Raw genomic sequence first — 19,331 nt, forward strand, 5'->3', positions numbered from 1 at the left:
GAACCGCCAGAGAGCTCAGTGGGTCCTCCTGGTGGATCTCAGGCCAGCGGAGGGGACATATGAATCCGATCCCAGATTTTTGAAATATTGATATTAAAGACGCTGTAAGGCGTCTTCGGCAACTTGAGCATGGCCGGGAATGACGTGTTTAGGCGTTTCCCGGCACCCAAAGTGTTAACTTAATAAATAAACAAAAACGAAAAATCGACTTATGTCAACGAAAATGTCTAGTCGGCCTATAAATAACAGATATACATCTCAAGAAATTTTTCTTCTGTTGCAGCATGTGGGACAAAGGGCTAAAGAACGGACTGTCCCGCACAAATCGGGACGTTTGGTCACCCTAACACACACACACACATACACAATTACACATATTGCACCATCTATCTACACTCTCACACAACTCTGTCGCTTTTTCGGGAGTAGCGGGGAACATCGGACCCTTTTTTAGTCGTGTACGTTTGAGAACACTACCGTAATGACAGAGAAATGAAGCAAGCTGACATGGTCGGCCCTCACACAACTTGTCGCTTTTTCGGGAGCGGATAGCGGGAGCGGGGACCCGGGGAACATAGGACCCTTTTTATCGCGACCGGGGAATATAGAACCTATAGGACCCGGGGAACATAGACATGCTCCATATATTTTCTGTTAGGATCTCTGGGTAACAGTACTGTATATTTGCATATCATATATGTCACAAATGTAACAGTACTATACACCTGTATCATGTACTGTATGTCCCTATGTCATAAATGTCATGATGTCATGTATGTTGTGTATGTCATAAATGTCACTATGAATTGAAAATGGGGGACCCTGATGTAAACAAGACAAACGTCTTTCTCTGGTCTGCATCCCCTTAACAATTGTGTGTATTGAGCCGTACTGTACCCATTCTGCAATCTGTTAAATAAAGTTTTCATTCATTCATTCATTCACACATCTCGGATGCGAGCACCACAGGGTGGGGGAAAAAACACCCATAGAAGCTTCCTTATTGATATTCACACGGCGGCCATTTTGCTCTTATGTCATGCTCAAGGTTTTATGTCTCCCAAGGTGGTGTATAAGGTGAGGTGTCAACGAGGTGGGAACAGGGTGGAAAGGAACCCAACCTGAGTGGGACATAAGAGCAACATGTTCCGTGTGAATTATGGTCAATAGAGCTCATGCTGAAAACATTTCGTCGTCGTTGTTTTAGGAGTGGAGGATTTTTTGATTAACACAATGGGGACGAACAACGTATTTATCCGTGATTCGATTCCACCCGTTGTGGACAGAAGCACGGATAAATCCGTTGCAAGTTGTTATTGCTTTTATTCCATTTTAATAACCTATATTTAAGGTCGCCGAGCGGCACTGCAGATATACCCTACTCTTTGAATTCGAGAAGGTGCAATACCGGCCAGATCCTCTTAGGGGCGCTATCGCGATAATGCAGTGTTCCCTGTGGCCGAACGGTGGACTATTTATTTTTTACTTTCAATGGAGTTTTATGTTAGCTCGATTCTGGATCTGCAGCCTGTAGCTTGGATTACGTTTTGCATCGCAGATTTCACCATGCAATAAGGGGATTTATCATCAGCCAATGGACATATCGATCTACCAGATGGCGATCGATAACGGGGAAATGCTCGGGGGGATCCCACCGGACCACGGTAAGATCTTTTTCACGTAAAGTACATCCCGATCGGGCCTTGTTTTGATAGCCATCCAGGCGTTCGGCCTATGAGGCTAATGAGGCTAACGCGGTTATTGGTAATCAATAATCAGAAACGACGTCCCCCGCCCCCCCCCCTTTCATGCATACATGCATGAGGATTGTGCCGATCATATGCAGTTTGAGTTTTAACTTGAGCGTATCTATAACCGAAATGCCATTGGATTTAACGTTATTAGCTATTAGCCCATTATCTCGGCTTCCAGGAAATATACTAGACCAAATCCGGTATAATGCTTATATTCATGGCGCTATAAAATGAGAACGTATTGATGATTTATTTTTTTCTTTAAGCCATTTTGAAGGGACGGTTTATGGTCTCAATTCACAATGAGAATGGACGGATAGCAATACTATAAAGTATAAAGTATAGATTTAGCTCTACAAACAGCCCTACGTCTGTTTACATTTCCCGGTCCTCTTGAGATTAATTAGACTCATCCCAGTGGCCGCGAAAGTGTTGGTTTCATTTCACAATATCTCCTTCCTGCTTTATTTGTTATTATTCCTCTATAGACCAGCGGTTCTCAAACTACGGGTCGCAACCCAAAGTGGGATTGTGGGTAGGTGACAGTGGGGTCACGCATTGGCAAAAAATTTAATAAAAAATTAAGTGTATTGATAACATAATAATAATAATAATAAATTGGATTTGAAGAGAGAAGCGCCTTTCTCAGACTCAAGGCCACTGTACAAGGAGAGAGAAGCTATATAAAAGAAAGGGTAAATAAAAATTTGGAGAGAAAAAAATTAATATATGTGTACCTATAGTAACAACCTATAGTAAAAACAAATAAGATAAAAAAAAGGAAGCAAGGTGCTGTCCAATTGGATGAAGTGGTTATTATTGGGTAGTTATTATTAGTAAGACACAACATTTCCGTAGTAATTGACCACCAGACTCTTTCTCTTAAGGCATTAACTGGGTTAATTAATATAAATGTTATATTGTAACTGTCTAGTGTCTTCTATTGACCGCGGAATTAGTTATTATTAGTAAGACACAACATTTCCGTAGTAATTGACCACCAGACTCTTTCTCTTAAGGCATTAACTGGGTTAATTAATATAAATGTTATATTGTAACTGTCTAGTTACACATTGGTTCCGAAACATGTATGTTCCAGGCTGCGATTAAAACTTTGAATCTGAGAGAGCTCTGGTCAGCGAAGCCGGCGCCGTTCGCAACCTCCATGTTTTGGGGTTATTCATCAGAAAACTCGGATCCGCGATTCGGCTCCCATCCGTCGGGCAAGAACTGGCGGTTTTCAGCCTCTCTCTCTGGAGCTTAACGGAGTTTCGAGTTTGGGATTCACCGTGTTGAATGGGGCGTCTGAACTAAGCGAGGACCTCATGCGCATGCGCGGCGAAGAATGCGGAAGCGCTCTTGCACTCTTCCGCTGGCATTAAGCTACACGCAGCCAGTGGAGTTTTTGCAGGGTGGGGGTGATGTGCTGCCAGGGTTTGGTGCGCGTGAGGACCCTCACAGCAGAGTTTTTGACGTACTGTAAGCGACCCAGAACCTTCTTGGAAGCACCAAGAAGGATTCCGTTACAGTAGTCGAGGCGGGAAGTGATGAAGGCGTGAAAGAGTGTTTCCGCTGAGGTGTCGGAGAGTGAGGGGCGGAGGCGGGAAATGGTTCTGAGGTGGAAGAAGGCGGACCATAGTACTGTAATAAAATGTCTAATAAATGTCTAATAAATATGCATGAAGTTCAACAACGTGTGCTTTTATTTTGATAGTCCTTAATTCCACGTTGAAATTACACGATACATTAAGTGTGGGGTCGCCAAAAATAAAATCCTGAATAAAATGGGGTTGTGGTATAAAAAAAAGTTTGAGAACCCCTGCTCTAGACTTTTCCTCTACGAGGAACCGTAACCTACGGACGAGGAACCGTAACCTACGGACGAGGTACCGTAACCTACGGACGAGGAACCGTAACCTACGGACGAGTCGGTCGCGCTCAAGCGGCGGGTTCTGCTCACCATGTAGCTGCTGAAGGCGTTGGAGTCTGCGTCCACCATGGCCAGCAGCTGTTCCGTGGCCTGGTGGAAGGGAGGGATGAGTCTCCTCATCACCGCATCCAAGTTGTCAAACTGCTTTTTACCATAAGTCATCTGACCCACCATGGCGCCCAGAGCAGCCCCCTACAACACACACACACACACACACACACACACACACACACACACACACACACACACACACACACACACACACACACACACACACACACACACACACACACACACACACACACACACACACACACACAGGTACACACACAGGTACACACACAAATGTGCACACATTCACACATAAACAAACACTCTTACATAGTATACTCATAGGCACACACGCACAAACACAAACACACACACACACACACACACACACACACACACACACACACAGATGAAGTGTAGTGTATGAATGAACACACGTGCACACATTCAAATTCTCACATCTTCACATGTACCTTTCCACTGATCTCAATGTGTTCTCATGAGGAATTCGTAGCGTAATGAGAAAACCTCTTTTGATCTTTTGGGGAGGTACAGGTAGTAAAAACAAGCAGTGTAAAGTAAACAATATAACAAGTCAATATAATTAACTAACTAACTAACTAACTAACTGAAATATACATGTATTCACATAAGGTGCAGTATGCATACGGTAGTGTTATTGTCCTTTTTAGGTTCCTAGTAGTTGTAGTTGGATGTCTGGCAGCAGTCCCTGCCCACTGTTGTGGAGCCTGATGGCCGCTGGTATGAAGGACTGGCCGAGGCGGTTAGTTGAGTGTTGGGGGGGTATGAGTCTGTGACTGAATGTGCTTCTCATCTTGACTAGCTCGTTGTAGAGGAGGTGGGAGGGATTCTCCAGGATTACAGCCAGCTTCCTTCTCATCCCCCTCTCTACCATCACCTCTAGTCTGACCTGCTCGACTCCCACCACGGAGCTAGCCTTCCTCACCAGCTTGTTCAGTTTGTTGGTGTCCCTCGAGTTGATGTAGCCTCCCCAGCATGCCACAGCATAGAAGAGGACGCTGGCCACTACAGACTGATAGAATGACTGCAGCAGTCTATTGCAAACATTGAAGGACCTGAGTCTCCTCAGGAAGAACAGCCTGCTCTGTCCCTTCCTCCATGTTGTACGACCAGTCCAGTTTATTGTTCAGGTGTACCCCAAGGAACTTATATGACTCCACCACCTCCACCTCCTCCCCCTGATGATCCAGGCCACCAAACCGTGCTCCAGCTGCATCACGGAGAGCTTCTCCGGTAGCAGTGATGGCTGGATGGTGTCGAAGGCACTGGAGAAGTCGAAGAACATAATCCTAACTGAGCTGCGCGGCTTTTCCAGGTGCGTGTTTGATCTAGCTCTCTTTTGATATAGTTCTCTTTTGATATAGCTCTCTTTTGATATAGCTCTCTTTTGATCTAGCAGTCTTTTGATCTAGCTCTTTTGATCTAGCTCTGTTTTATCTAGTTCTCTTTTGATCTAGCTCTCTTTTGATCTAGCTCTCTTTTGATCTAGCTCTCTTTTGATCTAGCTCTCTTTTGATCTAGCTCTCTCTTGATCTAGCTCTGTTTTGATTTTACTCTTTAGATCTAGCTCTTTTTTTATCTAGTTCTCTTTTGATCTAGCTCTTTTGATCTCTCTACACAGCCTGACTAATCGATAATGTAACTGAGGGGTACAATTCCCTGACTGTATTGTTAGATATGATATTTAATACCACTACCTCATGTACTTTAACTTCTGGCCACCCAGTACAAGATATAAGTATGATGAACACTTTCCCACCTGATGAAACGAATCCACACAAATGTACCAAATCGAAGGTTTAATACAGCAAAAGGTGTATACAACGATCACTTAATTACATTTATGATTTGAAATATGAAATATGCACTTTTATGGCAAATGAGTATTCGTAGGTAAATCAACATTGAATGTCCACTCTCTGGTTACGCAGGGAGTAAGTATACAACCTGGAATATTTAGGAAACGATAGCGATGGTACTTAAATGATTATAGCTGGATACACTAAGGGGGGGGGGGGTCCCGCTGGTTGTAAGACAGTAGGAGGGGGGGGTTAGAGAAGCCGCTGGCGGTATCCCATCTGGCCGACGGTGTCTTGGGAGAATCCAAAGTCTTGGACACGGTGCCCACAGAACCTCGGACCGCAGACGAATACAGCTGGACCCTCTGTGGACGGTAGCTGCCGGTCCACAACGGAGAGACGTGAGGCGACCTCACTGGTGTCGAGCGCCGTCTCACCTGGAGTCCTCTCGGGGGGTAGTTCCAACACTCCGCAGTGTTGGCCTTTATCCATGGAATAATCAAAGCACACAAAGCATAATCCAAGCCGTGGAAGGCTCGCCGTCGTCCGGGTAGAGTAATCCAATATACAGGTCCAGTCGCTCTTGGCCCGGAGCTTCTCGGATGCAACCACCACTAGGGGTCTGACCAGCCTGGTTAAGCGTCCAGATAACGTCAGGAACGATGGGGGTACTGATAACTTTAGAACTCTAACCGAACGATGCACCATACATAAATAGACTATTATTAGCTTAATAGAATACGTCCAACTCGACGGTATAGTGCCAAACTATGACTATTCAACTATTAATCTACACGATATCTCAATGCCTATTCTGGGGCCAAGTAGGCCTTACTACACCGCACGTGCGTCGTGGGGAGGCTTTGCGTCTGTCACTCTGTTGGAGGGTGAAGAACTGGACTAAAAGAAAGTTCTACTGCGCGGAACCGGGGCTTGCCACGACATGTTAGGCGGCACGATTGAACTTGGACCTAGGGGTATGGCAACCTGGCGCCAGGTTCTCGTCCAATGGTAGAATGAAACTATTATGGGCTGTTTAGTAGACTAAAGGGATATTCAATGCATATTGTACAAGGAATATACAGGGGATATCAAGCGATATACAAATACAATTAAATATATATATATAAATAAATATACATATTCGGTTTAATCTGATCCTTCACAACAGCCGCCCCCTAATTAGTCCCACCTAATTAGCTAAGCAGAGACAGATTAACCGCACTGTCTACCACTCAAGGTCCGCTGTAAGGGTCAGTCAACTCACAAAGTCATGGGGTCATGGTCATCATCGATAGTATCTGGGAGTCGGGGCAGTTCTATGAGCCTCGCCACGGGACGTGTGTAAGTGCGCCCTTGGACGAGTACTTCAGCTGCTCGGACCTTGCCATCGGCACCGGTGATCACTTTGCTTACGCGGCCAGCCGGCCACATAGCTCTGGGTAGTGACTGGTCAATAATCATGACGACTGTTCCTTCTGTCAAATTGTCTCTCTCTTTTACCCACTTCTGGCGGGTCTGTAGAGACGGTAGGTAGTGAAGTAGGAAGCTGCTCCAAAACTTGTCAGCTAGTACTTGGCTGTACCTCCACATTCTTCGGCCGTTCGCTTCTTCAGGCCTGTACATTGTCTGGGGTAGCGCGGGGTCCAGCCGCCCCATTAGGACTGTGTTGGGGGTGACTGGGTCGACATCTGCTACATCACTGGAGACGTAACCGAGGGGCTTTGAGTTCAATACTCCCTCGATCTCCGTGAGGACTGTCATTAGGACTTCCTCCGCCACAGTCTGGGCTCCGAGTACGGCGTACAGGGCTGTCTTTATAGAACGTACTTCTCGTTCCCAGGTTCCACCGAAGTGGGGTGCGTTCGGGGGATTAAACTGGAAGTCAATCTGGGCTGGAGCGAGGTGGGTCTTAAGTTCTGGGCCCATAGCTTGGAAGCTCTCTCTCAGCTCTCTTTCTCCGCCTTTGAAGTTGGTCCCGTGATCAGACAACAATGTAGACGGTTTTCCTTTCCGTGATGTGAATCTCCGGAAGGCCATAAGGAATGAGTCTGTGCTCATGGTCGGAAGGAGCTCGATATGTATCGCTCTGGTGGTCATGCATTTGAATACAATACCCCACCGCTTCTCGGTGCCTCTTCCTCTCTTTATATACAACGGGCCAAAGCAGTCCATGCCTGTGGAGTGGAATGGCTTGTCGCCGATTCGGAGGCGACAGGGGGGTAAGTCAGCCATCCGTGGTATGCTGGGCTGCGCGCGCCACTTACGGCAGTCTAGACAGGTTCGCTGGAAGCGCCGTACTGCTTCTCTCCCTTGCAATATCCAATAACGACGTCTGATCTCTGCGAAGACTCTCTCTGCTCCTGCGTGGTGTACATCCTCGTCGTATTTCTTTATGATCAGCTCTGTGACCTTGTGTCGGCTGTTCAAGACGATCGGGTGCTTAATGTCATCTGGTAGATCGGGGGCTCTCCGCAGGCGACCACCCACTCTGATGAGATTATGGGCGTCACTCTCTGGTGCCAGGTGAATCAGTCTGCTGGCTGATGGGACGGGGTTTCCTCCCTGTAGACAGTCTAGCTCATCGGGGAACGAGTCTCTCTGGGCTCGTTGTAGTAGAAGAAGTTCTGCTTCTTCGTAGTCAGCTGCTGACATGTCAGTGGTGGACTGAATCTCTGGGTGGTGCCGCAGGAATGTTCTTTGTTGCGCACTCTCTAGGGTAATGCAGTCATCTATGTTGGGGTCTGTGGAGGCGACAGTGCTCAGTCCACAGAACATAGGTTTCTTGTTCTCAGCCTCCTCGTTACTTGCTTCCCTCGGGGTGGGCGTAGGCCAATCTCCTTCCGGGAGCTTGAGGAATGCTGGTCCGTCACTGTAGATGTTGCGATGGGTTAGGTCATCCAGAGACATTCCCCGGGTGATGACGTCAGCTGGGTTGTGTTTGGTGTCCACATACCGCCAGCTTGCTTCTTCTGTTAACTCTTGAATCTCGGTGACTCTGACTCCCACGAAGACTTTGTATCTGCATGAATCAGACTTGATCCATGTGAGTACTGTCGTGGAATCTGACCACAAGATTGTTCTATGCACCGGAATGGTGAGTTCACGTTGGATTAACGTGGCTAGATGCGCTCCTGCGAGGGCTGCGCAGAGCTCTAGACGTGGGATAGATTGTTGCTTACGTGGGGCTATTCTTGAGCGGGCCAGGATGAAAGCAGTGTGTATCTTTCCTCCCATCTCTTGGGCACGCAAGTAGGCCACCGATCCGTAGGCTACTTCGGAGGCGTCGCTGAAGACGTGTAGCTCAATCTCGCATGTCTCTGGCCTCACTGTGGATGGGAAGTAGCTGCGGCGTATATTGACACCTGGGAGTGAGCGGAGTTCCGTCTCCCACTCTCTCCATGTTGAGGCAAGGTGTGCGGGTATTGGGTCGTCCCAGCCCTGGTCCTTGTCCCATAGTGCTCGTACAATCATCTTTGCCCTGGTGGTGTAAGGTAGAATACATCCCAACGGGTCATATTGTCTGGCGAGTGTTCTGTACACACTCCGTCTGGTGGTCGGTATCGCCGCCGACCTTCTCTGCTCTGGAGCCAAGGGTTTGTGTCTATAGTGGAGCGAGTCTGTTTTGAAGCGCCAGACTAGTCCTAGTGTCATTTCTTGGGCTTCTCCTGGGATTGTCGCCATCCAGGTCTCGCTGCTGGCAGCCTTGTCCGCGGAGGAGAGGCTGCGCAATACGTGCGGGTCACTGCTGGCCCACTGCCTGAGATCAAAGCCGCCTTTGATCAGGGAGGCGCGTAACTTGATTAGGAGAGCCTCGGCTTCTTCTTGAGTCGAGACGCTTTGTAAACAGTTGTCCACGTAGAAACTGTTCTTCACACTGTGTTGGACCTCTTCATCTGCTGCTGGGTCCTCTTGGTCTCTCTGTGGGCTGGTACCGGCAGGGCACCATAGCCAGCTGGTCCAGGTGCTATTCCTCGGGGCTGGTCGTGCGTCGTGCTCACCCGTGAATAGAGTCGGGGGTCTGTAGCGCAGCGCCGCGGGGTTATAGCCTGGACTGTATGGGACCTCCTGGTCCGGTGGAGTACTGTGCTGTCGTCGGGCTTGGTTCTCCTCCTCTCCCTCTTCTTCCTCTATCAGATCTTCCAGATCCTGTAATCGTTTATCTTGCTTCTCCGCAGTGTATGCCGCTCCTTCCTTGTAGCTGGGTCTCGCTTGGACCGGTCTGGGAAGGGGGTCTGCGGGGGGTATAGGCTTTGTCTGTTGGTCAAGTTCAGGGTCGCTTGCTCGTTTAGGAGGCGCTGCTCTTGACTGTTGTCTCGACGAGTTCCTTGAACCCCTGGTGGAGGGAGAGGGTGTTGCCCTGGGGATCATCAGCCGCTTCCTTATCTGCGCCATTAACTTGTCGCGCTCGGCTTGTAGTCTGTCGCGCTCGGCTTGGCGCTGGATGAGATCGATGTTGCGCTCTGCTTCTCTTTGGGCATAGTCAGCGGCGCGCTGGGCTTCGGCTGCGGCGCGCTCTGCTTCTCTTCGGGCATAGTCAGCGACGCGCTGGGCTTCGGCGGCGGCGCGCTCTGCTTGTCTTTGGGCACCGTCAGCGGCGCGCTGGGCTTCTGCGGCGGCGCGCTCTGCTGCGGCGGCGGCGCGCTCTGCTGCGGCCCGGTCTCTTACCATATTAATTTCCGTCTGAAGGCGTCTCATCTCCCGGCGTATGCGCTCTTCTTCGCTCCGTCGCTGCGCTTGGAGGCGTTCTCTTTTAATGGTAAAATGTTCGTGCTCGCTAAGCGTCTGTGCTTGGAGACGATCGCGTTCACCCTGAAGTCGATCGCGTTCGGTAGAGGCTGTCAGGCGGACGAGGAACGCCTGTTGTAGCATCCTCGCCGCTTCTCTGGGGGAAGGCGGTTGTGGAGGTGAGCCGCTCCTGCGTGAGCCGCTCCTGGGGGTACTCGTTGGGGAGTCCTGGAGCTCTAGTTCCTCGGCGCTCTCCTCCTCTTCTTCCGTGCAGAGTTCTCTCTCTGTAGGGTTGTCTTCCTCCCGGGGCTGGTCGGGGACTACTTCTTGGGTAGTGGCGGGGGGTAAAGGCATGTCAATTCCCTCCTGGTCCCCACCGTGAGCTTGGTCAGTTACATTAGGACCTACTAGGGCCTCTGTGGTCGGGGAAACCTGGTCGTTAAGGTCAGACATAATTTTACTTTCTACTTCTACCGCGTTTACCGTTTGTCGAAGGCTAGGTAGTTGACTGACAGTGTAAGCCTCTAAGTACTGAGGTGTCTGTCGTCTGCGCCGCGGGCGTTCTAGGTTAGGAGGATCGTTTCGTGGAGTGTTCATCATAGGCCATTTCGATATTAATAACACTATATTAATATTACACTAGTTACCATCCGGCTCGAAGGACCAATTGTAACTGAGGGGTACAATTCCCTGACTGTATTGTTAGATATGATATTTAATACCACTACCTCATGTACTTTAACTTCTGGCCACCCAGTACAAGATATAAGTATGATGAACACTTTCCCACCTGATGAAACGAATCCACACAAATGTACCAAATCGAAGGTTTAATACAGCAAAAGGTGTATACAACGATCACTTAATTACATTTATGATTTGAAATATGAAATATGCACTTTTATGGCAAATGAGTATTCGTAGGTAAATCAACATTGAATGTCCACTCTCTGGTTACGCAGGGAGTAAGTATACAACCTGGAATATTTAGGAAACGATAGCGATGGTACTTAAATGATTATAGCTGGATACACTAAGGGGGGGGGGGGGGTCACGCTGGTTGTAAGACAGTAGGAGGGGGGGGTTAGAGAAGCCGCTGGCGGTATCCCATCTGGCCGACGGTGTCTTGGGAGAATCCAAAGTCTTGGACACGGTGCCCACAGAACCTCGGACCGCAGACGAATACAGCTGGACCCTCTGTGGACGGTAGCTGCCGGTCCACAACGGAGAGACGTGAGGCGACCTCACTGGTGTCGAGCGCCGTCTCACCTGGAGTCCTCTCCGGGGGGTAGTTCCAACACTCCGCAGTGTTGGCCTTTATCCATGGAATAATCAAAGCACACAAAGCATAATCCAAGCCGTGGAAGGCTCGCCGTCGTCCGGGTAGAGTAATCCAATATACAGGTCCAGTCGCTCTTGGCCCGGAGCTCCTCGGATGCAACCACCACTAGGGGTCTGACCAGCCTGGTTAAGCGTCCAGATAACGTCAGGAACGATGGGGGTACTGATAACTTTAGAACTCTAACCGAACGATGCACCATACATAAATAGACTATTATTAGCTTAATAGAATACGTCCAACTCGACGGTATAGTGCCAAACTATGACTATTCAACTATTAATCTACACGATATCTCAATGCCTATTCTGGGGCCAAGTAGGCCTTACTACACCGCACGTGCGTCGTGGGGAGGCTTTGCGTCTGTCACTCTGTTGGAGGGTGAAGAACTGGACTAAAAGAAAGTTCTACTTTACTTGCGCCATATATATATGCGCTATGAACAAATAGTACCATTCGTATTTCGCCCGACATATTCCTGCGCGGAACCGGGGCTTGCCACGACATGTTAGGCGGCACGATTGAACTTGGACCTAGGGGTATGGCAACCTGGCGCCAGGTTCTCGTCCAATGGTAGAATGAAACTATTATGGGCTGTTTAGTAGACTAAAGGGATATTCAATGCATATTGTACAAGGAATATACAGGGGATATCAAGCGATATACAAATACAATTAAATATATATATATAAATAAATATACATATTCGGTTTAATCTGATCCTTCACAACAGATAATAATAACCAGTGTTCTTCAGTGTTCTCAATCTTGTCCTTGTGTATCAGATGAGGTCAGAGGTTGGACGATTGGGTCAATAATACCATAGCAGCCACAGCAGCAGACACGGACCCGCCTCCAGGGGCCGCTGTTCTGGCCCCCACACTATGGACAAACTGCTGCAGGGACAGAGACACCAGCCCCTTGTTCTCCTGTGTCCTCTCCACCATATACCTGGCAGAGACAGGAAAGTATCACAGTGTTTACAAAACAGTATCACGTAGTTTACAAAACAGTATCACGTAGTTTACAAAACAGTATCACGTAGTTTACAAAACAATATCACGTAGTTTACAAAACAGTATCACGTAGTTTACAAAACAGTATCACGTAGTTTACAAAACAATATCACGTAGTTTACAAAACAGTGTCACGTAGTTTACAAAACAATATCACGTAGTTTACAAAACAGTATCACGTAGTTTACAAAACAATATCACGTAGTTTACAAAACAGTGTCACGTAGTTTACAAAACAATATCACGTAGTTTACAAAACAGTATCACGTAGTTTACAAAACAATATAGTTTACAAAACAGTATCATGTAGTTTACAAAACAATATCACGTAGTTCACAAAACAGTATCACGTAGTTTACAAAACAGTATCACATAGTTTACAAAACAATATCACGTAGTTTACAAAACAATATCACGTAGTTTACAAAACAGTATCACGCCGTTTACAAAACAGTATCACGTAGTTTACAAAACAATATCACATAATTTACAAAACAAAACAATATCACATAGTTTACAAAATAATATCACATAGTTTACAAAACAATATCACGTAGTTTACAAAACAGTATCACGTAATAAAAACAGTATCACGTAGTTTACAAAACAGTGTCACGTAGTTTACAAAACAATATCACGTAGTTTACAAAATAGGATCACGTAGTTTACAAAACAGTATCACGTAGTTTACAAAACAATATCATGTAGTTTACAAACAGTATCACGTAGTTTACAAAACAATATCATGTAGTTTACAAAACAATATCACGTAGTTTAGAAAACAGTATCACGTAGTTTACAAAACAATATCACATAGTTTACAAAACAGTGTCACATAGTTTACAAAACAATATCACGTAGTTTACAAAACAGTGTCATATAGTTTACAAAACAATATCACGTAGTTTACAAAACAGTGTCATATAGTTTACAAAACAATATCACGTAGTTTACAAAACAGTGTCACGTAGTTTACAAAACAATATCACGTAGTTTACAAAACAGTATCACGTAGTTTACAAAACAGTATCACGTAGTTTACAAAACAATATCACGTAGTTTACAAAATAATATCACGTAGTTTACAAAACAGTATCACGTAGTTTACAAAACAATATCACATAGTTTACAAAACAGTGTCACATAGTTTACAAAACAATATCACGTAGTTTACAAAACAGTGTCATATCTCATTGAAAATGGGCTGGTGTGTTTTAGGAGCCGATCTGAGCCAGGCGGGCGGGGTTTAAATACTCAGGCGAGCCAGTTCTATACATTGATGGCATCGAACAGTAACTCTGCCCGCCCGTCATTGTGAAACTGTCGGTAGTGTGGTACGGAACTCCACGAGCATTATTTGGAATTGCGATCAGATATTTGGATTATTTCTTTTGCATTACATCAGATACAAGGTAAGAACATTATATCTAAATTTGATCGTTGATCTGACATTTATTTCTACCACGATCGCAGCTATCTGTGTGGACCTGTGAGGTTTCGCCTGTTCCCTGGACCTTTAATTCCCTGTCTCCTCACCTCACCAGCCCCCACCTTTGGACTTTCCCTGTCTACTCTCCTCTGGCCCTCGCCCTGTCCAAGGCCTTAACCCTGTTTCTCTGTCCCTGTCCCCAGCCCGCCTCCCCGGGCCTCTGTCCCTGTTCCCCCTCTCCAATGCCCCTGGTCCTGCCCTGCCATTTTGCCCTGGCCCTGTCCCTTAGCCTTAGCCCCTTAGCCTGTTCGCCTCTTAAAGGCACAGTGCCGCATTTTCCCTATTTTCTTTGACTCCTGTGTTTTTGTGTTCTCCCTTAAAGGGACAGTGCCGCCTTTTGTTTTGTAATGAATAAATGCCCTGTTTTGGCTTACTCTCATACCTGTCTTGTGTTGTGCGATTGGGGTCGGTTACAAACCATAACAGGACCATGTATGGCTGTTTACCGTTGGTTGCGGTGGGGGGGGGGGGGGGGGGGCGAGCGCCCCGCTACGACGGTCATTTCATGTATGCACGAGGAGACATAATAATGATAATCTAGCGTTGATTTCAGGATGATTAGATAATCAGCCGAGAAATTACAACGTGATGACTGGATTACAGTAAAATGCCTTTTTCTCGTCTTTTTCCTGGAATTACTGAAAAGCACCCAAACCATACTCTATTCAAAACGGTATAAACGGAAATGTACGGATGAAAAAACAATCTGTCTCCGGCATGTTGACTGGAAGCAACTCACTGAGACTCGACGGCGTTATTAGACCCATAGATATAATATAAGATATATTTGAATGTGTGTCGCAGTCTAAAACTATATCCATTGAATAAAGACCTGGTGATGAAAGGGGATCAGCGCCCCCTGCTGCTGGCGGTCAATGTGTTAAGAAACAGTATCACGTTGTTTTACAAAACAGTATCACAGTGTTTACAAAACAGTATTGCATTGTTTAACTCATTCAGCGCCATAGCTTGTCCCCATCTCTGCTCTCTAGCGTCCGCTTTCGTGACATATGATCGTTGCGATCGATGTGAAATCATTGTAGGATCAAAGTAGGATTGACGTCATATAGTCCTTACCTTTGCTAGGAGGTATTCCAAAATGAATATTCCAATTGTCTGATCGCGATTTCCAGTATTGATGTCCATCGGGTCCCTGACATGAAATTGGACAAACTATGCATCAAGTGTGCTGGACACGTTCCAAGTGGCTCGAATTAAGCATTTCACTTGACCGGGTCCAAATTCTCCACCCAGACCATATAAAATGTAACACACAGTGTGAAATACGGTTTCAAAGGGTAGGCGATACTGCCACCTAGCAGGATTCGGCCGGCATTGCAATCTCGAGGTCTCAGAATGAGTCCCAATGATACACAGAGGTCCGTGAGACTGTATAGACTATAGAATATTAAAATCGAAAAAAAGAAAAAAGGATCTAAAAACGAGTATACTTGTTATTGGCGCTCAACGCATCCAGCGTATGTGGCTAGTTAGACGAACACGGTTATTTCATGCATACATGCTTTGGGACAGTCCCGATCATATGCAGTTTGAGTTAGCAGCTATTAGCCATTTATCTAGCCTTCCAGAAAATATACTAGACCAAATCCCGTACCATAAAATGAGAACCTATTGATGCATTTTTTTTTCTTTAAGCCATTTTGAAGGGACGGTTTATGGACTCAATTGACAATGAGAATGGACAGATACTATACTATACTATAAAGTATAGATTTAGCTGTACTAAAAGTGCCACGTTTGTTTACGTTATGTCCACTCACTCTATGATCCTTTCCTTAGGGTTGAATGGCCCAAGAGAATCAAGACCAAGTTTACTGATTACCTGAGGAGAGAGAGAGAGAGAGAGAGAGAGAGAGAGAGAGAGAGAGAGAGAGAGAGAGAGAGAGAGAGAGAGAGAGAGAGAGAGAGAGAGAGAGAGAGAGAGAGAGAGAGAGAGAGAGAGAGAGAGAGGGGAGAGAGAGAGAGAGAGAGAGAGAGAGAGAGAGAGAGAGAGAGAGAGAGAGAGAGAGAGAGAGAGAGAGGGAGAGAGAGAGATATTTCTACTGGTTAACAAGTGGAATAAAAAAGGCATGTTTTAAAGAGTGTATTTGCATCTTATCCAATTTTACTACCACAGTGTCTTTATACCTGTATCTGTATCACTGTACATAATAATACTATAACACTGTACATACTTCAGAATAGCATTATTACTCAGTAGTACTCACTTATATATACTCCAGTTTAATGACCTGTACATTGTATATTACTACTGCACTTTACTGTTACATTTGGACTCTGGTTGGATGCAAACTTCTTTCTGTTGTACTGTACTTGTCCTGTATAATGACAACACATTTTAATCTAATCGAATTTGAAATGTGTGGAATAAACATTCAGTGGTTGCGTCTACATGGATGGAATGAAGACTGCATAGACTTCTCTCCCCAGGGCATCACGCTGCTCAATGTGGACTCACTGTAACATTACTCATCCATTCTGCACTCACTGTAACATTACTCATCCATTCTACACTCACTGTGACATTACTCATCCATTCTGCACTCACTGTAACACTAACTCATCCATTCTGCACTCACTGTAACATTACTCATCCATTCTGCACTCACTGTAACATTACTCATCCATTCTGCACTCACTGTAACACTAACTCATCCATTCTGCACTCACTGTAACATTACTCATCCATTCTGCACTCACTGTAACATTACTCATCCATTCTGCACTCACTGTAACATTACTCATCCATTCTGCACCCACTGTAACATTACTCATCCATTCTACACTCACTGTAACATTACTCATCCATTCTGCACTCACTGTAACATTACTCATCCATTCTGCACTCACTGTAACATTACTCATCCATTCTGCACTCACTGTAACACTAACTCATCCATTCTGCACTCACTGTAACACTAACTCATCCATTCTACACTCACTGTAACACTAACTCATCCATTCTACACTCACTGTAACACTAACTCATCCATTCTACACTCACTGTAACACTAACTCATCCATTCTACAATCACTGTAACATTACTCACCCATTCTGCACTCACTGTAACATTACTCATCCATTCTGCACTCACTGTAACATTACTCATCCATTCTGCACTCACTGTAACATTACTCATCCATTCTGCACTCACTGTAACATTACTCATCCACTCTACAATCACTGTAACATTACTCATCCATTCTGCACTCACTGTAACATTACTCATCCATTCTGCACTCACTGTAATATTACTCATCCATTCTGCACTCACTGCACCATTACTCATCCATTCTGCACTCACTGTCTGTAACATTACTCATCCATTCTGCACTCACTGTAACACTAACTCATCCATTCTGCACTCACTGTAACATTACTCATCCATTCTGCACTCACTGTAACATTACTCATCCATTCTGCACTCACTGTAACATTACTCATCCACTCTACAATCACTGTAACATTACTCATCCATTCTACACTCACTGTAACACTAACTCATCCATTCTACATTCACTGTAACACTAACTCATCCATTCTACACTCACTGTAACACTAACTCATCCATTCTACAATCACTGTAACATTACTCACCCATTCTGCACTCACTGTAACATTACTCATCCATTCTGCACTCACTGTAACATTACTCATCCATTCTGCACTCACTGTAACATTACTCATCCATTCTGCACTCACTGTAACATTACTCATCCACTCTACAATCACTGTAACATTACTCATCCATTCTGCACTCACTGTGACATTACTCATCCACTCTACAATCACTGTAACATTACTCATCCATTCTGCACTCACTGTAATATTACTCATCCATTCTGCACTCACTGTAACATTACTCATCCATTCTGCACTCACTGTAATATTACTCATCCATTCTGCACTCACTGTACCATTACTCATCCATTCTGCACTCACTGTCTGTAACATTACTCATCCATTCTGCACTCACTGTAACACTAACTCATCCATTCTGCACTCACTGTAACATTACTCATCCATTCTGCACTCACTGTAACATTACTCATCCATTCTGCACTCACTGTAACATTACTCATCCATTCTGCACCCACTGTAACATTACTCATCCATTCTACACTCACTGTAACATTACTCATCCATTCTGCACTCACTGTAACATTACTCATCCATTCTGCACTCACTGTAACATTACTCATCCATTCTGCACTCACTGTAACACTAACTCATCCATTCTGCACTCACTGTAACACTAACTCATCCATTCTACACTCACTGTAACACTAACTCATCCATTCTACATTCACTGTAACACTAACTCATCCATTCTACACTCACTGTAACACTAACTCATCCATTCTACAATCACTGTAACATTACTCACCCATTCTGCACTCACTGTAACACTAACTCATCCATTCTGCACTCACTGTAACATTACTCATCCATTCTGCACTCACTGTAACATTACTCATCCATTCTGCACTCACTGTAACATTACTCATCCACTCTACAATCACTGTAACATTACTCATCCATTCTGCACTCACTGTGACATTACTCATCCACTCTACAATCACTGTAACATTACTCATCCATTCTGCACTCACTGTAATATTACTCATCCATTCTGCACTCACTGTAACATTACTCATCCATTCTGCACTCACTGTAACATTACTCATCCATTCTGCACTCACTGTACCATTACTCATCCATTCTACACTCACTGTAACATTACTCATTACTAAATGTAATGTTACTTTATATGTAAATAAAGTACTTATCGACCACAGAAAAAAGGTACATATTGTACATTATGTTATAGCCATAAGTAATATATTGATGTATTTATGAAAATGTACAATGTGTACGTATTACAAATAAGTAATATATTGACATGTTTACGAAAATGTACAATGTGTATGTATTACAAATAAGTAATATATTGACATGTTTACGAAAATGTACAATGTGTACGTATTACAAATCAGTATGTATATTTCATATAAAAAAATTTAAACTTTTAACGTTTTAAGAAAACATTTGAGTTCCCCTGCTAGGGAACGAAACCGGGGTGCTCGCATGGAAAGTGCCTTTACAGCATGACTACCGAGACACACTTCTCCTAACCCAAACCCTAACCATAACCATAACC

General features: G+C 45.1%; 1 protein-coding gene across 1 annotated transcript in view; it reads right to left on the minus strand.

Moving 5' to 3' along the window:
- The window catches only part of ftcd (formimidoyltransferase cyclodeaminase), a gene marked incomplete at its 5' end in the record, with an annotated part of 67,250 nt that overhangs the window by 13,885 nt on the left and 34,034 nt on the right, over nt 1–19,331 (minus strand). The window contains 3 exons of the mRNA XM_084312650.1: nt 3,715–3,876; nt 12,465–12,594; nt 15,930–15,991. Coding sequence (XP_084168776.1) covers nt 3,715–3,876; nt 12,465–12,594; nt 15,930–15,991 — 354 coding nt within the window. The remainder of the gene's footprint in view (nt 1–3,714; nt 3,877–12,464; nt 12,595–15,929; nt 15,992–19,331) is intronic.

Source organism: Notolepis coatsorum (genome assembly GCF_963971535.1).
Source record: "Notolepis coatsorum genome assembly, chromosome: 1".
NCBI classification, from domain to species: Eukaryota; Metazoa; Chordata; class Actinopteri; order Aulopiformes; family Paralepididae; genus Notolepis; species Notolepis coatsorum.